The sequence below is a fragment of the Bubalus bubalis genome, chromosome 16 (assembly GCF_019923935.1).
Source record: "Bubalus bubalis isolate 160015118507 breed Murrah chromosome 16, NDDB_SH_1, whole genome shotgun sequence".
NCBI lineage: Eukaryota > Metazoa > Chordata > Mammalia > Artiodactyla > Bovidae > Bubalus > Bubalus bubalis.
The window spans coordinates 34,307,092-34,327,466 of record NC_059172.1 but is presented as its reverse complement, the minus strand read 5'-3'; the positions used below and the strand labels follow the sequence as shown (position 1 = coordinate 34,327,466).

Here is a 20,375-nt window from a genome sequence, read left to right as displayed (position 1 = left end):
TCTTTATTGAAACAAAACAAACCAACAAAAAAACCCTAAACATAAGAAATGCCTTATAATGGAATAGACTGAATAAAGTAATGAGTTCTGTTTTATAGTCAGAGAACCTAACTGCATATAACCACTGGGTGAGACATCTTCAGTGGTAGAGCATGAGAAGATAAAGGAAAGCTTTTAAAAGTAGAACAATAGTATAGAGTGAAAAGAAAATTATTCAGGGTACTCTTAAGACTGCTATGTGTTTCCTGGATGCCATAAAGCCAAGATTGAGCATCTTTCCTTAAAGAGTTGAAGAGAATCTGAGGAATAAGAATGGCTCTTCCTGCTATTTACCTCTGATCCAGGATCTTCCTCTCTGGATGCCCCTGTATAAATTTGCCTTTCTTCTGAGAGAAGTCTCATCTAGTGCCTGCCCATCCCTCCTCTCTAGCCTTGGCAAGTTGTCACAGGTCATACCTTTCATTTCTGTGAGGTTTTAGTTCCCTCATTCCTTTTTCTTCTTGCTTAGCAGTGCTAGAGATTTACATGTCTTAATAGTCTGGTCCATTGGCAGAACATTTGGTTTGGTGGGTCTGTTTATAAGTATTACTATCTTACTCTTCAGTCTGCTGCTACTGAAAAAGAATTTGTTTAGACCAACAATTACCTCCATCTGTGACATGTTGCCAATCCAGTGTTTTCAGTCTTTATTTTACTTTACCTATCCAGAACATTTAACACTGTTTCCTGCGTCTTTATTTTTTGGCTAACTTTTGATTGAAATGTAGCATCCATATGGTAAAATAGACTGTCTAAGTTTTATCTGTGAGAACATGAACACACCCTCATGGCCACTACCAAGATCAAGAAATACAATTGCTTCCTGGTTCTTGAGGTGCATTCTTCTTCAGAAAGCCCTGGCCAAGCTCTCCTAAAACATTTCCAGACCACAATCTGCCTCTGCCTTCAAACCTGCAGGGACATTCACTTGAAGAGCTGGAGAGCCAATACTAAAAAATTGTAAAGTAATTAACCTCCAATTAAAATAAATAAATTTACACTAAAAAAATTTAAGAATAAAAGGAAGAAAGTTTAGAAAAAAAAGAAAAGCTTAGACAAGACACTTAATAAGAAAATCATAGGATATGTCAGGATATCTTATTTCTATTTAAAGGATGGGAAATACTCAATTTAAATGAAAATTGTCTTAAAGGTAAAAGTAGTAATCCTTAATTCAGTGAAATGGAGCCTTTGTGTTCATGATAAATCAATGTCTCCCCACTATGACCAAAAGCACATGCTCCCAATCAGTCCTACTGCTCAGTTTCTATTCTCTCAACACTCCCTAGTCCCTGAAAACCCTCTCTCCTTCATTCCAAGGTTAAACTTACCCCTTCCTCTCTCAGCTTTGAACCAAAATAAGCATGTATATCCTGTTCCTTTTATCTCCCCAGTTGTCCAATGATTTCCAGAATGTGATCTTGGTATCAGCAGTACTCATGAGACCTGGCCAGCCCTTTGCAGTGGAGTTGCTTATATCCTCCTTTCTAGGGTGATGCTGGCTTTGAGACTTCATCAAGCCCAACACCCAGTCCCCAGGTTAGTTACTCACATCCCTGGAGTTGTCTCTATTTGACTTCCTCTGGCAGGCCACGTTTCTTTCACTCAAAAGAAGGGGGATTTATACAGGAGGAGCAACACACGATCAAATATGAACAACATGGAGGCACGATGAGGAGTGTTGTCACTTTCAGAGCCCTCCCATTGGGAGCCCTCTTTCCCTTCAGATTCTCTATCACCCTGCTTTTCCCCTGGACACCCCAGCTTCCCTTGACCTCTGCCCAGCAGACAAACACTATAACTCCTCCAGAGACTGATTTTTCCCTGTTCTCTGGCCCAAGGGAGCTTTCCAGATTGCAGGGAGAGACAGGTGCTTAGTGGAAGAGACTTTGTTTCATGTCCTCAGAGGATAACTAATAAGGAATATAACATATATTCTGAAAAGAAAATGAGGCCCCAAATAAGTTTATCTGATTTTTAGAGATTGATTCCTACTTGTTTGATTTTCAGAAATAGAATACATTCTAAGCAAGTAAATAATAGCAATATCAGGGAAATCTATGGCTGCTAGGTGGTTGAGCATCAGATCTCTTTGGAACAGTTACTTTGTACATGCTTATCTACACAGGAATATAATATCAACAGTACCTATGACTACCCCTTAAAATTATGAAATTAGAAATTATTGTGTATAGTTTAAAGTATGCACAGTATGTATGTAAGGTATTGTTTTATATGCTCATTTTGAAATGTAATCTTCCATGTACTTTATAGTTAGCATTGTTTCCCCATCAGTACAAAGGAAATATTAAGATACAGTCATTGCCAACAACACCTATTTGGAAACTATATTTTATTAAGATTTTCAAATACACCAGAGTCAAATATATGCATTGTATTTCTTACATATGAAATCCCTTTCTCTTTAAGATTCACGACTATAGGAATTAAGACTTTCTGAAAGGAGAAAATAAAAGCAAACTCACATTGCCTTAGCTTCCATTGTTACAAACAAAAAGTTGGTGATAAGTACACCATTCCAACTTCCTGAACAATACTAGGTACATAGGAAACAGAGGTACATCTTATATTACATAATAACAGGGATGTACTTGTGTGTTTGAAATGAATTGGAGCCAAAGAACCATTTTTTGAAAAGATTTCGCTTTCCAAGTACATGTTTTAGAAAATGGCCATCATCACTGATTCCAAGTTTACATCTCCTCAGATAAGCTAAATCCATTTTGACTGGAGACAGACTCTGTTCCAGGTATGAGCACACGATCCAAGTTGAGTGGATTCATCAATGGCCCAGAGGTCAGTGTATTATATATTAACAGTTGCTTCCATATAATCATATCAGGAGAACAGTTGTGAGAAAATAAGTCAGACATTGCAGACCCAACACTTGGTTTCTTCTGCAGAGGGTCTGGTAGGATATTAAATTGGAAATGTAGGTCAGAATCTAAGGAAAGAAAAATCCCAAATCTATATTCTCTGCCAGGACTTATCTCTGATTCAAATACTAGTTTATTCAAACCATTATATTCATCAGAAAAAAATCATTTCGTGGACATCCTTGCTAGAGATTGAATAGTTAGGTAAAGTTAAACTTTACAGCTTCTTTACTTAGACCTTGTATGGCATCAGGTGAACCAAACTGTCCAGGTTAGCTAGGCCATCTTTGAAGTTGTCTGGTTTGCTCAAGGGCCTGAATTCCTGAACCCAAGTTGGACTGGTTAAAGAGGCAGTGAATCAGCAGGCCCCATGTTCGCTTCCGTATTTGCTTTGTCCTTAGGCCATAGATGATGGGGTTCAAAGATGGTGGGATGATCAGATACAAGTCAGCTAATAGCACTTGGGTGCACAAAGGCACTATGTCCTCCCCCAGCCAGGCCACATAGATGGATGCCATCCCAGGTAGGTAGTACAGAGCCATAACCCCCACATGGGAACCACACGTACTTAATGCTTTTAACTGAGCATTCTTTGAGGAGAGACTGAATACTGCCTGGAGAATCAGGATATAGGAGGCAGCAATAAAGGCCACATCAGAACCCACAATAATGGAGGAAACAATCAGGCTATAAAGACTACTGGGCCTGAGGTGGGCACAAGCCAACTTGGCCACAGCTACATGCTCACAGTAGGAATGGAGAACCACGTTGGAGCCACAGAAGGGCAGATGACTCACCATCCAGCTCAGTGGAGTCATTGATATAATAGCTCTGATGGTGATGGCCACAGTCATTTCCAGCATCACTCGAGGTGTGAGAATTCTCTTATAGTGTAGGGGCTTACAGATGGCCACATAGCGGTCAAAAGCCATGGCCAGCAGCAGCCCCGTCTCCACAGCTGTGGCTGCATGGACAAAATACATCTGAGTGAAACAAGCATTAAAGCTGATGGAGTTGTCTCCTGAGGAGAAGATGCTCACCATCTTGGGCACCACTGAGGAGGCCATAACCATGTCCACGGCAGCCAGAACACACAGGAAGCAGTACATGGGCTCCTGTAGAGTGGAATCCATCCAGATGACAGTCACTATGAAGGTGTTTCCTAACAGGGCTGTGGTATACATGATGCTCAGTGAGATAGCCAGCCAAAGATGTGAAGACTGCAAACCTGGGATACCCACCAGGATGAAGGTGGCAGGGACTTCCATTGAATGGTTGTAGGGTGACCCCAGCATCACAGATGAGACTGCTTTCCTGTTAATGTATAAAATTAGGTAAGAAAAGGATACAATCCTGTAAGATGTGTTCCCAGCTCAGGTGTTAAAAGGCCCTGATGTTATTCTCAACTCAGTGGGCCACAGGTTTAAGGAACTGACATGTGACAAAGTTTTCCTGCTCCACCTTCCATCATTCTCAGTATTCGTTGTCTTACGAATTTCTATCACTATTCAAAGATCTTGAGTTACATCCCTTGGGAAGTCTTCTCTGCTTTCTGCCCTATCTCAGGACAAAACTAAATTAGGTAGCTTCAGAGCTTTTATGGGCTCTCATCTGTGCTTACCTCTGAGGGACCTAAACAGATCATTCCAGTATCATACATATGACTTTATTGTATTCAATCATGTGTGTCTTGTTCATGGCCTTATAAATTATACCAAGTGTGTGACCCAGGTATGTTGTGCATAAGTCCATTAAGAGAGGATACGTGTGCTCATTATAGCAAAAAGCTGAATGAATGAAAAATCAGAGGAAAGAATGTTTCTTTTATTTCTCTATGTTCCATTCCTAATATATAATCATTGTTGAATGAAACAATGAACTTCCTAGATTTAACATGTAATGTTTTTCATCTTCTCCTTCCTGAAACTCTCACTACCCTAATACTACATCTCTCAGAGCCTCAGGCTAGTGGGTCACGACACTGATTGTGTGACTATTGGACTTTACAGTACTCACATAAAGCCCAAGAACTCTTTCCCAGGTGTCCAGGCAATCTTAAATAAAGAGTGCTTATTTGCCAAGCCTCCAGACTAGCCAGTGGTTAGTTATCGCCTCCTGTCCCTCCCTTCAGTCAGAAGCTAAAAGGCTAAGGACTTTCCAGATCCTTGGACATTGTATTCACTTGATCATTCTTGGATTTCTCATTACTTCTGGCTCCTCCCTAAAAAGTTGAGTAGGTAAGATTGATTGGAGAACTGACTTCAGAATCCCATCAATGGCAGTAGCCAAGCACTAGACCAACACTTACCTGGTTCTCAGTGCTAATCAGGCAACACACATTTGTCCCTTCCAGTTACCCCCTGGAGAGCCTACCACTAATTGACTCTACAGCCAGGTACCAACAGAAACCTTGATGAGAGTTCTAAGAAGTTTTCTAAAAAGCCAAACTTATGGGATATGATTGAAAACCATGGTCTTTATTGAAACAAAACAAACAAACAAAAAAAAAAACCCTAAACATAAGAAATGCCTTATAATGAAACAGACTGAATAAAATAATGAGCTCTGTTTTATAGTCAGAGAACCTAACTGCATATAACCACTGGGTGAGACATCTTCAGTGGTAGAGCATGAGAAGATAAAGGAAAGCTTTTAAAAGTAGAACAATAGTGTAGAGTGAAAAGAAAATTATTCAGGGTACTCTTAAGACTGCTATGTGTTTCCTGGATGCCATAAAGCCAAGATTGAGCATCTTTCCTTAAAGAGTTGAAGAGAATCTGAGGAATAAGAATGGCTCTTCCTGCTATTTACCTCTGATCCAGGATCTTCCTCTCTGGATGCCCCTGTATAAATCGACCTTTCTTCTGAGAGAAGTCTCATCTAGTGCCTGCCCATCCCTCCTCTCTAGCCTTGGCAAGTTGTCACAGGTCATACCTTTCATTTCTGTGAGGTTTTAGTTCCCTCATTCCTTTTTCTTCTTGCTTAGCAGTGCTAGAGATTTACATGTCTTAATAGTCTGGTCCATTGGCAGAACATTTGGTTTGGTGGGTCTGTTTATAAGTATTACTATCTTACTCTTCAGTCTGCTGCTACTGAAAAAGAATTTGTTAAGACCAACAATTACCTCCATCAGTGACATTGCCAATCCAGTGTTTTCAGCCTTTATTTTACTTGACCTATCCAGAACATTTAACACTGTTGCTTGCTTCTTTATTTTTTGGCTAACTTTTGATTGAAATATAGCATCCATATGGTAAAATGGACAGTCTTAGTTTTATCTATGAGAACATGAACACACCCTCATGGCCACTACCAAGATCAAGAAATACAATTGCTTCCTGGTTCTTGAGGTGCATTCTTCTTCAGAAAGCTCTGGCCAAGCTCTCCTAAAACATTTTCAGACCACAATCTGCCTCTGCCTTCAACCCTGCAGAGACATTCACTTGAAGAGCTGGAGAGCCAATACTAAAAAATTGTAAAGTAATTAACCTCCAATTAAAATAAATAAATTTATACTAAAAATTTTTTAAAATAAAAGGAAGAAAGTTTAGAAAAAAAAGAAAAGCTTAGACAAGACACTTAATAAGAAAATCATAGGATATGTCAGGATATTTTATTTCTATTTAAAGGATGGGAAATACTCAATTTAAATGAAAATTGCCTTAAAGATAAAAGTAGTAATCCATAATTCAGTGAAATGGAGCCTTTGTGTTCATGATAAATCAATGTCTCCCCACTATGACCAAAAGCACATGCTCCCAATCAGTCCTACTGCTCAGTTTCTATTCTCTCAACACTCCCTAGTCCCTGAAAACCCTCTCTCCTTCATTCCAAGGTTAAACTTACCCCTTCCTCTCTCAGCTTTGAACCAAAATAAGCATGTATATCCTGTTCCTTTTATCTCCCCAGTTGTCCAATGATTTCCAGAATGTGATCTTGGTATCAGCAGTACTCATGAGACCTGGCCAGCCCTTTGCAGTGGAGTTGCTTATATCCTCCTTTCTAGGGTGATGCTGGCTTTGAGACTTCATCAAGCCCAACACCCAGTCCCCAGGTTAGTTACTCACATCCCTGGAGTTGTCTCTATTTGACTTCCTCTGGCAGGCCACGTTTCTTTCACTCAAAAGAAGGGGGATTTATACAGGAGGAGCAACACACGATCAAATATGAACAACATGGAGGCACGATGAGGAGTGTTGTCACTTTCAGAGCCCTCCCATTGGGAGCCCTCTTTCCCTTCAGATTCTCTATCACCCTGCTTTTCCCCTGGACACCCCAGCTTCCCTTGACCTCTGCCCAGCAGACAAACACTATAACTCCTCCAGAGACTAATTTTTCCCTGTTCTCTGGCCCAAGGGAGCTTTCCAGATTGCAGGGAGAGACAGGTGCTTAGTGGAAGGGACTTTGTTTCATGTCCTCAGAGGATAACTAATAAGGAATATAACATATATTCTGAAAAGAAAATGAGGCCCAAAATAAGTTTATCTGATTTTTAGAGATTGACTCCTACTTGTTTGATTTTCAGAAATAGAATACATTCTAAGCAAGTAAATAATAGCAATATCAGGGAAATCTATGGCTGCTAGGTGGTTGAGCATCAGATCTCTTTGGAACAGTTACTTTGTACATGCTTATCTACACAGGAATATAATATCAACAGTACCTATGACTACCCCTTAAAATTATGAAATTAGAAATTATTGTGTATAGTTTAAAGTATGCACAGTATGTATGTAAGGTATTGTTTTATATGCTCATTTTGAAATGTAATCTTCCATGTACTTTATAGTTAGCATTGTTTCCCCATCAGTACAAAGGGGATATTAAGACACAGATACAGTAACTTGCCATCAACACTTATTTGGAAATTATATTTTATTAAGATTTTCAAATACACAAGAGTCAAATATATGTATCTCTTACATATGAAATCCCTTTCTTTTTAACATATACTGACTATAGAAATTAAGACTTTCTGAAAAGAGAAAATAAAAGCAAACTCACATTGCCTTAGCTTCCATTGCTTACAAACAAAAAGTTGGTGATAAGTACACCATTCCAACTTCCTGAACAATACTAGGTACATAGGAAACAGAGGTATATCTTATAGTACTGAATAGCAGGGATGTACTTGTGTGTTTTAAATGAACTGGAACCAAAGAACCAATTTTTGAACAGACTTCACTTTCCAAGTACATGTGTTAGAAAATGGCCATCATCAGTGATTCCAACTTTACATCTCCTCAGATAAACTGGAATCCATTTTGACTGGAGACAGACTCTGTTCCAGGTATGAGCACACGATCCAAGTTGAGTGGATTCATCAATGGCCCAGAGGTCAGTGTATTATATATTAACAGTTGCTTCCATATAATCATATCAGGAGAACAGTTGTGAGAAAATAAGTCAGACATTGCAGACCCAACACTTGGTTTCTTCTGCAGAGGTCTGGTAGGATATTAAATTGGAAATGTAAGTCAGAATCTAAGGAAAGAAAAATCCCAAATCTATATTCTCTGCCAGGACTTATCTCTGATTCAAATACTAGTTTATTCAAACCACTATATTCATCAGAAAATAAATCATTTCGTGGACATCCTTGCTAGAGATTGAATAGCTAGGTAAAGTTAAACTTTACAGCTTCTTTACTTAGACCTTGTATGGCATCAGGTGAACCAAACTGTCCAGGTTAGCTAGGCCATCTTTGAAGTTGTCTGGTTTGCTCAAGGGCCTGAATTCCTGAACCCAAGTTGGACTGGTTAAAGAGGCAGTGAATCAGCAGGCCCCATGTTCGCTTCCGTATTTGCTTTGTCCTTAGGCCATAGATGATGGGGTTCAAAGATGGTGGGATGATCAGATACAAGTCAGCTAATAGCACTTGGGTGCACAAAGGCACTATGTCGTCCCCCAGCCAGGCCACATAGATGGATGCCATCCCAGGTAGGTAGTACAGAGCCATAACCCCCACATGGGAGCCACATGTACTTAATGCTTTTAACTGAGCATTCTTTGAGGAGAGACTGAATACTGCCTGGAGAATCAGGATATAGGAGGCAGCAATAAAGGCCACATCAGAACCCACAATAATGGAGGAAACAATCAGGCTATAAAGACTACTGGGCCTGAGGTGGGCACAAGCCAACTTGGCCACAGCTACATGCTCACAGTAGGAATGGAGAACCACGTTGGAGCCACAGAAGGGCAGATGACTCACCATCCAGCTCAGTGGAGTCATTGATATAATAGCTCTGATGGTGATGGCCACAGTCATTTCCAGCATCACTCGAGGTGTGAGAATTCTCTTATAGTGTAGGGGCTTACAGATGGCCACATAGCGGTCAAAAGCCATGGCCAGCAGCAGCCCCGTCTCCACAGCTGTGGCTGCATGGACAAAATACATCTGAGTGAAACAAGCGTTAAAGCTGATGGCATTGTCTCCTGAGGAGAAGATGCTCACCATCTTGGGCACCACTGAGGAGGCCATAACCATGTCCATGGCAGCCAGAACACACAGGAAGTAGTACATGGGCTCCTGTAGAGTGGAATCCATCCAGATGACAGTCACTATGAAGGTGTTTCCTAACAGGGCTGTGGTATACATGATGCTCAGTGAGATAGCCAGCCAAAGATGTGAAGACTGCAAACCTGGGATACCCACCAGGATGAAGGTGGCAGGGACTTCCGTTGTATGGTTGTAGGGTGACCCCAACATCACAGATGAGACTGCTTTCCTGTTAATGTATAAAATTAGGTAAGAAAAGGATACAATCCTGTAAGACGTGTTCCCAGCTCTGGTGTTAAAAGGGCCTGATGTTATTCTCAGCTCAGTGGGCCACAGGTTTAAGGAACTGACATGTGACAAAGTTTTCCTGCTCCACCTTTCATCATTCTCAGTATTCTTTGCCTTACTAATTTCTATCACTCTTCAAAGATCTTGAGTTACATACTTTGGGAAGTCTTCTCTACTTCCTGACCCATCCCATGCCAAACCTAAATTACATAGAGGGACTTATCCTTGCTGACCTCAAAGGGACCTAAATTGACCTTTTAAGTACTCTACCTGTGATTTTCTTATATTCAGTCATGTATGTCTTGTTCATGGCCTTATCCCTTATGCCAAGAGTGTGACCCACAGCTGTTGTGTACAGGTCCATTAAAAGAAGATATATGTACTCATTATAGCAAACAGTTGAATGAATGGATGGATCAAACAGAAACAAAAGAAAGGTTTTTTGTTTTACTTTTTTATGTTCAGTTCCTAATATTTAATAATTGTTGTGTGAAACTTTTTGAGATTGAACATGTAACATTTTATATCTTTTCCTTCCTCAACCTCTCAATGCCCTAATATTGCATCTCTCAAGACATTAAGCTAGTGGTTTACCACACCAATTGTGTGAGTATGTTGACTTTACAATAGTCATTTATAGGCCTGAACTCTTTCCTGGGTTTCCAGGCAATCTCATATGAAGAGTGCTTATTTGCTAACCCTGAACACTAGCCAACTGTTCTTATTCACCTCCTATCCCTCCCCTCAGTCAGGGGCATATAGGCTAAGAACTTTCCATATCCCTGGACACTGTCTTCACTTGTTGTTGTTCAGTCGCTCAGTCATGTCCTGCTGTTTGCAACCCCATGGACTGCAGCATGCCAGGCCTCCTTGTCCGTCACCAACTCCCAAAGCTTGCTCAAACTCATGTCTATCAAGTCAGTGATGGCATCCAACCATCTTGTCCTCTGTCATCTCCTCCTTCTCCTGCTTTCTATCTTTCCCAGCATCAGGATCTTTTCTAACAAGTCAGCTCTTCACATCAGGTAGCCAAAGTATTGGAGCTTCAACTTCAGCATCAGTCCTTCCAATGAATATTCAGGGTTGATTTCCTTTAGGATTGACTGGTTTGACATCCTTGCAGTCCAAGAGACTCTCAAGAGTCTTCTCCAGAACCACAGTTTGAAAGCATCAATTCTTCGGTGCTCAGCTTTCTTCATGGTCCAACTCTCACATCCATACATGACTATTGGAAGAACCATAGCTTTGACTAGATGGATCTTTGTTGGCAAAGTAATGTCTCTGCTTTTTAATATGCTATCTAGGTTTGTCATAGCTTTTCTTCCAAGGAGTATGTGTCTTTTAATTTCATGGCTGTAGTCACCATCTGCAGTGATTTTGGATTCTTGACCCTTCTTGAATTTCTCATCAGACTGGCTTCTCCCTAAAGATTTGAGTAGGTAAGATTGATGGAGTACTGGTTTCAAAATCCAATCAGCTACTGTACCATTTTCTTTTTAGCCAAGCACTAAACGAGCATTGGGCTTCCCTCGTGGGTTAAACAGTAAAGAATCCACCTGCAATGTAGGAGACCCAGGTTAGATCCCTGGGTCAGGAAGATCCCTAGAGAAGGGGTAAATCTCACAGACAGAAGAACCTGGCAGGTTACAGTACATGGGGTCACAAAGGGTCAGACACAACGGAGCAACTAAAATTATATTTCATTAGACAATCATTTACCTGGTTCTCAAGTCTAACCAGGTAACACGTAAATATATGTTACCCTTCCATTTTTCCCCTAGAGTGCCTACCACTAACTGATTCCACACTGAGGTGCCAACAGCAGCCTTGATGAGAGACCTCTGAAGTTTCTTAAAAAGCCACATTTCTGGGATGTGATTGCAAATTGTGGTCTTTGTTTAAACAGACAAACAAACTAAAACCCTGAACATAAGAAATGCCTTATAATGAAACAGAATGATGTAGTGAGCTGTGTTTCATGATCAGAAAGCCTTGCTGTGTCTAGCCACTGGGTGAAACATCTTCAGTGATAGATCATGAGAGGAGAAGGGAAAGCTTTTTGAAGTAGAAAAATAATGCAGAGTTTAAAAAAAAAGTTTTTCAGGATATCCTTAAGATTGCTGTGTGTTTCCTGGATGCCACAAACTCAAGGTTGAGCATCATTCCTCAAAGAATCAAGAGAGAGTTTGAGGAACCAGAATTCTTCCTCTCTTAACTCACCTCCAGTCCCATCACTTCATGGGAAATAGATGGGGAAACAGTGGAAACAGTGTCAGACTTTATTTTGGGGGGCTCCAAAATCACTGCAGATGGTGACTGCAGCCATGAAATTAAAAGACGCTTACTCCTTGGAAGGAAAGTTATGACCAACCTAGATAGCATATTCAAAAGCAGAGACATTACTTTGCCAACAAAGTTTCGTCTAGTCAAGGCTATGGATTTTCCTGTGGTCATGCATGAATGTGAGAGCTGGACTGTGAAGAAGGCTGAGCACTGAAGAATTGATGCTTTTGAACTGTAGTGTTGGAGAAGACTCTTGAGAGTCCCTTGGACTGCAAGGAGATCCAACCAGTTCATTCTGAAGGAGATCAGCCCTGGGATTTCTTTGGAAGGAATGATGCTAAAACTGAAACTCAAGTACTTTGGCGACCTCATGCGAAGAGTTGACTCATTGGAAAAGACTCTGATGCTGGGAAGGGATTGGGGGCAGGAGGAGAAGGAGATGACAGAGGATGAGATGGCTGGATGGCATCGCTGACTTGATGGACGTGAGTCTGAGTGAACTCTGGGAGTTGGTGATGGACAGGGAGGCCTGGCGTGCTGTGATTCATGGGGTCGCAAAGAGTCGGACACGACTGAGCAACTGAACTGAACTAACTCACCTCTCATCCAAGGTCTTCCTCTCTGCATCTCTGCTCTGTATAAATCTTCCTTTCTTCTATGGGCAGTCTGAGCTAGTGTTTGCCCATCTTTCAAATTATAGTCATACCTTTCATTCTTTTTTTATTTTTTTAATTTAATTTTATTTTTAAACTTTACAATATTATATTAGTTTTGCCAAACATCGAAATGAATCTGCCACAGGTATACCCGTGCTCCCCATCCTGAACCCTCCTCCCTCCCCATACCCTCCCTCTGGGTCGTCCCAGTGCACCAGCCCCAAGCATCCAGTATCATGCATCGAACCTGGACTGGCGACTCGTTTCATACATGATATTATACATGTTTCAATGCCATTCTCCCAAATCTCCCCACCCTCTCCCTCTCCCACAGAGTCCATAAGACTGATCTATACATCAGTGTCTCTTTTGCTGTCTCGTACACAGGGTTATTGTTACCATCTTTCTAAATTCCATATATATGCGTTAGTATACTGTATTGGTGTTTTTCTTTCTGGCTTACTTCACTCTGTATAATAGGTTCCAGTTTCATCCACCTCATTAGAACTGATTCAAATGTATTCTTTTTAATGGCTGAGTAATACTCCATTGTGTATATGTACCACAGCTTTCTTATCCATTCATCTGCTGATGGGCATCTAGGTTGCTTCCATGTCCTGGCTATTATAAACAGTGCTGCGATGAACATTGGGGTACATGTGTCTCTTTCCCTTCTGGTTTGCTCAGTGTGTATGCCCAGGAGTGGGATTGCTGGGTCATAAGGCAGTTCTATTCCCAGTTTTTTAAGGAATCTCCACACTGTTCTCCATAGTGGCTGTACTAGTTTGCATTCCCACCAACAGTGTAAGAGGGTTCCCTTTTCTCCACACCCTGTCCAGCATTTATTGCTTGTAGACTTTTAGATCGCAGCCATCTGACTGGTGTGAAATGGTACCTCATAGTGGTTTTGATTTGCATTTCTCTGATAATGAGTGATGTTGAGCATCTTTTCATGTGTTTGTTAGCCATCTGTATGTCTTCTTTGGAGAAATGTCTATTTAGTTCTTTGGCCCATTTTTTGATTGGGTCATTTATTTTTCCGGAGTTGAACTGTAGGAGTTGCTTGTATACATTTCATTCTTTTGAGAGATTTATCTCCCCCTCATTCCTTTTCTTGATTAGCACTGCTACATGTTTACATACCTTATTAGTCCTTTCAAGTGACAGGATAATTGATTTGGTTGGTCTTTTTTTTACTCTTCAATCTACTGCTACTGAAATTTTTCTTGCTAAGTTCAGCAATCATCTCCATCAATGACATGTTGGCAATCCAGTGTTTTCTTTTCAGTCTTTATTTTATTTGACCTATCCAAACACTTAACATTACTGCTTGGTCTCTAATATTGGTTAACTTTTTTAAGTATGATATACATTGTCTTCCCAGGTGGCACAGTGGTAAAGAATCTGCCTGCCAATGCAGGAGATGCAAGAGATGTGGGTTCAATCCCTGGGTTGGGAAGATCCTCTGGAGTAGGAAATGACAACTCACTCCAGTATTCTTGCCCGGAAAATTCTCATGGACAGAGGAGCCCGGTGGGTTATAGTGCATGGGGTCTGAAAGAGTCAGGCACAACTGAGCTACTTACTGAGCACACAGCATGTGATATACATACTGTAAAATGCACAGAAGATGTGTAGTTGATAAAGTTTTATAAGGTCAGCACATAAACATATCGTCATGACCACTACCCAGATCAATATACAGGCACAATTTCTTTCTGGTTGTTGAAGTGCACTGTTCTTCAGAAAGGTCTAGCCAATTTCCAGCCCAGAACCTATCTCTGCCTTCAACGTTGCAGAGACATTCACAGGAAGATCTGGAAAGTCAATTACTAGAGAAAAACTAAAACAAGTCACTTAACTAAATCATAGGGTATATGAAGATTTTTTTATTCCTATTTAAAGGATGGGAAGTAATTCAAATTAAAATTGTCTTAAAGGTAAAAGCATGCTTCTGTAGTGGCTCAGTGATAAGGAATCTACCCGCCAATGCAGGAGTGGAGTCTTTGATCCATCCCTGGTCCAAGAAGATCCCCAGGAGAAGGAAATGGCAATCCATTACACTATTCTTGCCTGGGAAATCCCATGCACAGAGGAGCTGGGCAGGTTAGAGTCCATGGGATTGCAAAGAGTCAGACAGGACTTAGTGACTGAACAACATCTAAAGGTAAAAGTAGTAATGCATAATTCGGTTGAATGGAACCTTTGTGTTTATGATAAACAATGCCTCCCCTCTATGACCAAAAGCACGTGCTCCCAATCAGCCCTACTGCTCAGTTTCTATTCTCTCAAACCCCCCTAGTCCCTGAAAACCCTCTCTCTATCACCTCAAGGTTAGACTTACCCCTTCCTCTCTCAGCTTTGAACCAAAGTAGTCATGTATTCCTGTTCTTTTTCCTTCCCTAATGGTCCCATCACTTCCAGATGTGATCTTGGTATGAGCAGTACCCACTAGACCTGGCCAGCCCTTTTTAGTTGGGTTGAGGGCTCATGGTCTTCTCTGGTTGCTCAGAGAGTAAAGAATCCGCCTACAATGCAGGAGATCTGAGTTCTATTCCTGTGTCAAGAAGATCCCCTGAAGAAGGAAATGGCAACCCATTCCAATATTATTGCCTAGAGAATCTCGTGGACAGAGGAACCTGGCGAGCTACAGTACATGGGTTTGCAAAGAGTCAAACACAACTGAGTGACTAACACACTGAAGGCTTATATCCTTTCTAGGGTCACCCTGGCTTTGAGACTTTGTCAAGCCCAACACCCAGTCCCCAGGTTAGTTACTCACATCCCTGGAGTTTTCTCTATTTGACTTCCTATGGTGGTCCATATTTCTTTCACTCAAAAGAAGGGGGATTTATACAGGAGCCATCAGAAGGAGCAACACAAGATCAAATATGAACAACACAGAGGCATAGTGAGGAGTGCTGTCTCTTTCAAAGACCTCCCATTAGAGGCCCTCTTCCCCGTTTAGATTCTCTATCATCCTTCTTTTCCCCTGGACACCCCAGTTTCCCTTGGCCTCTGCCCAGAAGCCAAACACTGTAATTCCTCCAGATACAGACTTTTGTCTGTGCTCTGGTCTCTAGAGTGTTCCAGATTTAAGAGAGAGACAGATGCCTAATGGTTAAAGAGTCTTCATTTCTTCAAATCCTCAGAGGATACTTAAGGGGTTAGAATAGAGAGTGCATGTTAAAAGGAAAACAAAAGGCCCAAGATTAGTTAGATTTGTGAAACTCTGTTATATTCCAAGCACCCTGCTAAACATTTTTCAAAAATCTCTTTCAATTTTCACAACCCTCTGAACTTAACTACCATTATTACATCTATATTTTATAGATGAAATGAGGGTGTATAGGTTACAAAAGTAGTAAACCAGAGTCATGATTCAAATTCTAGCACTCATTATTTATTTTGCTTTTTGAAGAACTCTTCACACCGATAGCATACTTAATATCTCAAAGTCCACTTCTCTGTTCAGTTCCTGCATTCTGCCTGGGGACTCATGTTGGGCTTCACTGTTTAAATACTTCTCCTAGCAGTGTGGTATAAAGTCCTATTTGAACAGGGAATGAAAATAGAGTATAAGGGAGGCCAAGGAAGATAGGCTTTTCAAACTGGGGGAAGGGTATGCATTTCAGCACAAAGATATGAAAAGACAAACTATTTTCCAAATAGAAAATAAGGTAACAATAACCCTGTGTACGACACAGCAAAAGAGACACTGATGTATAGAACAGTCTTATGGACTCTGTGGGAGAGGGAGAGGGTGGGAAGATTTGGGAGAACGGCATTGAATCATGTAAAATATCATGTATGAAATGAGTTGCCAGTCCAGGTTCGATGCACGATACGGGATGCTTGGGGCTGGTGCACTGGGACGACCCAGAGGGATGGTATGGGCAGGGAGGTGGGAGGAGGGTTCAGGATGGGGAACACATGTATACCTGTGGCGGATTCATTTTGATATTTGGCAAAACTAATACAATTATGTAAAGTTTAAAAATAAAATAAAATTAAAAAAAAAGAAAAGAAAATAAGCAGAGAAGGTAGAATGCAGGGTACTTGAAAGAGAATGCAGGTAATGAGGCTAGATGGGGGTGTGGGCCATATGTTAGCAGTCCTGACTTCTGCATGGGCATCACCAGGAATAAAGCTGAGATAAAGAAACCAACAGGTGCAAGATTTAAAAGTTTGTTTTTTGTTTTTTGTTTTTTGTTTTTCCCAATTGCAGAAGATACAAAGATACATAAGCTTCCCAGATGGCTCAGTGGTAAATAATCCAACTGCCAAGCAGGAGATGCCATAGATGCTGGTTCCATCCCTGGGTTGGGAAGATCCCCTAGAGAAGGAAATGGCAACCCACTCCAGTATTCTTGCCTGGGAAATCACATGGACAGTGGAGCCTGGTGAGCTACAGGCCATGGCATCCCAAAGAGTTGGACATGACTTAGCAATAAAACAGCAACAGCAGCAGCACACACACATATATGGAAATATGAAAAATCAAGATACAATACAGTGTGTTCCCAGCTCCCCAAGTCCTCAGCAGAGATACAGTTGTTACTTAGTGAATGGTGAGAGGCATTCTGCTGCCTTCTGCAGGGAGGGGCATGGGAGCACTGCATGCCTTCCTCAGCCAGTGCATTTCCAATGACCAGGGAGTACTTTAGATTCAATTTGCTAGGCTTAGCATCTTTGAGAAAGTCCAGTCTTCAAGCTTACATGAAAACTAGTCCCCCAAACTGCTATACTGTGTTGCCCCAAATAGACGTGGAGGCATTCAGAAATAGACCAAAGATCTATCTTTAAGAACATGCCATCCAAGTTTATTGTTGTTATTCAGTCACTAAGTTATGTCTGACTCCTTGTGACCCTGTGGACTGCAGCATGCCAGGCTTCCCTGTTCTTCACTATCTCCCAATATGCTTAGTCATTCAGTCCTGTCAAGACTCTGCAACCCCATGGACTGTAGACCTCCAGGCTCCTCTGTCCATAGAATTCTCCAGGTGAGAATACTGGAGTGGGTCACCATGCCCTCCTCCAGGGGATCTTCCCAACCCAGGGATCGAACCCAGGTCTCCTGCATTGCAGGCAGGAGCCAGCTGAGCCATATGAGCCATCAAGGGAAACCTCGAGTTTGCCCAAATTCATGTCCATTGTTGGTGATGCGGCAGAAGATGAGATGTTTAGATTGCCATCCAAGTTTATTTACTTGTTATTTACATTAATTGATACAAAACCTCAGTCACCAAAACCCCTGGTCCCAATATTATGGGGATTTCTCAGAAGGCAGTTTGTAGTAGGTATCAGGTACCTACCAATATTCATACCTATTTTTAATCCCCTCTCTTGAGCCTGTGCTTATGCTAAGTTGCTTCAGTCATGTCTGACTCTTTGTGATGCCATGGACTGTAGCTCACCAGGCTCCACTGTCCATGGGATTTCCCAGGCAAGAATACTGGAGTGGGTTGCCATTCCCTTTTCCAGGGGATCTTCCCTACATAGGGATAGAACCCCTGTCTCCTGTGGCTCCTACAATGCAGATAGACTCTTCACTGCTGAGCCACCAGGGAAGCCCTGAGTCTGGATTCAACCAAATAATTCACTTCTAATGAGTAGAAAGCTTCAAAAATGGTGGAATTTAACTTTGAAGGTTAGATTACCAATAGACTGTGGCTTCCAACTTGCTCATTCTGTTTTGCTATCTTTCTCACCCTTTCTGAGATTTTGAGGTAAGCCAGTCATGTTATTAGTGGCCCTGTGGAGAGATCCATATGGCAAGGAAATTGTATCTCTGAGTGAGCCTGGAAGTGGATCTTCTGAGGCTTGTCACCAGCCACGTAAGTGAGCTTGGAAGCAAGTCCTCCTCTAAATGAATCTTCAGATGACTACAGTTCTGGCCAACACCTTCATCATAACCTGTAAGACAATCTGAACTAGAGGCACCTAGTTAAGCCATCTCCCAATTCCTGACTACCTTCTTGCCCTCACCCCACTGACAATCAGAAACTGTGAGATAATAAGTGTTGTCTAAGTTGCTAAATTTGGGCTAATTTGTTACACAGGGAAGATAACTAATACAGTAATAACCACATATCTATAGTTTCACATTTACTACAAGAGGAAAGAGTTAATGCCACCACCATGGCCATTTTTGCTATTGAAAGTGAAAAAGTGAAAGTGTTATTTGGTCAGTCATGTCCTGACTTTTTGAGACCCCTTGGACTATACCTCTGTTCATGGATTCTCCGGGCAAGGATGCTGGAGTGAGTTGCCATTCCATTCTCAAGGGGATCTTCCTAACCCAGGGATCAAACCTGAGTCTCTTGAATTACAGGTAGATTCTTTGCCGTCTGAGTTGCCAGGGAAGCCCTTTTATTTTTTTTTTCCACTACTGGGGGAAGTTAATTGATCATGACCATCCCACACCTCTGGATCCCCAAATTGCATGGTAATGTTTGAGGAAGGAGACTCTTCCTTCTGTGAATGATCTGATAATGCTGTTCCACTAAAAACTGAGAGGCAGATCTCAAGGTTGTGTTGTTTGTGACATGGTTATGTCAGAGTTCACTTACAAACCTACATGCCTGGGACCATATATACATCCAGAAGAATGGACAGGGGACCGATGCAATTAACAGCTTTTAGGCTGTCTATATAAATTACCTCTCATATTCAGCATACCTGCCTTCTATTCCTCTTGGGAGATATTATCTGTTTAGATGATCTTCAGTGGCACTCTGCAGGCAACAGACTACTTTTGTAATATTTGACCTTTCGAATTCTCGACTCAGGATCTCCTTCTGAGCAGACACAATCTAAGGCAATATATACTCCTGCCTTATTTCTGATCTTGATGGTAGTTGTTTACTCTTTCTCCCTTAAGTAAGATGCTGGCTTTAGGAATGAAGTACACATATCAATTACAATCAGTTCTTATTTGAGTGCTTTATGGACAGTTGGTGGCAAGAGCCTTTATACTGTCCCTGGAAAGAAATGTGTTATTTTTTTCCTTTGATTTCTTAATTTGGTGATTTAAATTGAAGGATTTCACATAACTGAACCACATTTCCATGCATTGGATAATCCCATTTGGTCATGGTGGATTACTTTCATAATGCAGTTTGATTCTATTTGCTGATATTTTAATTAATATTTTTGTAATCAATATTTATAAGGAAGTTCATCTCTAGTTTTCTTTTCCTTTTCTACACAGTCTTTCTCAGATTCAGCCACAAATGTAACATTTTCTATGTAGGGAAAACTGGATATTTTTCTATTTCTGAAAATTTCTCTTTCGTTTTTTGACTCTCCTATGAAATCATCTGAACCTATTAATTATTTCTTTCCAGAGAGTAGTTCTTTGCTTTATTTCTTCAGTGCAATTTTGATCAAAAGTATTTCATTGTATTGTACTGTATTGTATTGCTATCAGTTTCACCCAGGTTTTCCAACTTATTTGCATAAAATAGTACAATCTCAAATCATTTTATTTTATCAGTTTTACTGGTTACTTCCTCTTGGTCTTTCTTTTTTAACTCTTTTTTTAATTAAGTATAGTTGAAGTGAAAAGCAAAAGAGAAAAGGAAAGATATAAGCTTCTGAATGCAGAGTTCAGAATAGCAAGAGGGAGATAAGGAAAGCCTTCCTCAGCGACCAATGCAAAAGAGAAAAGGAAAGATATAAGCTTCTGAATGCAGAGTTCAGAATAGC

At 40.9% G+C, this 20,375-nt stretch overlaps 2 protein-coding genes across 2 annotated transcripts; both read right to left on the bottom strand.

Moving 5' to 3' along the window:
- Nucleotides 1-3,174: 3,174 nt before the first annotated feature.
- Nucleotides 3,175-4,246, bottom strand: LOC102409196 (olfactory receptor 52I1-like). The gene has a single exon (XM_006062032.4). It carries the CDS (start codon nucleotides 4,229-4,231, stop codon nucleotides 3,209-3,211), a length of 1,023 nt encoding a protein of 340 aa, XP_006062094.3. The 5' UTR covers nucleotides 4,232-4,246; the 3' UTR covers nucleotides 3,175-3,208.
- Nucleotides 4,247-8,625: 4,379 nt separating this feature from the next.
- On the bottom strand, nucleotides 8,626-9,663 carry LOC123464978 (olfactory receptor 52I1-like). The gene has a single exon (XM_045162868.1). It carries the CDS (start codon nucleotides 9,646-9,648, stop codon nucleotides 8,626-8,628), a length of 1,023 nt encoding a protein of 340 aa, XP_045018803.1. The 5' UTR covers nucleotides 9,649-9,663.
- Nucleotides 9,664-20,375: the final 10,712 nt, after the last annotated feature.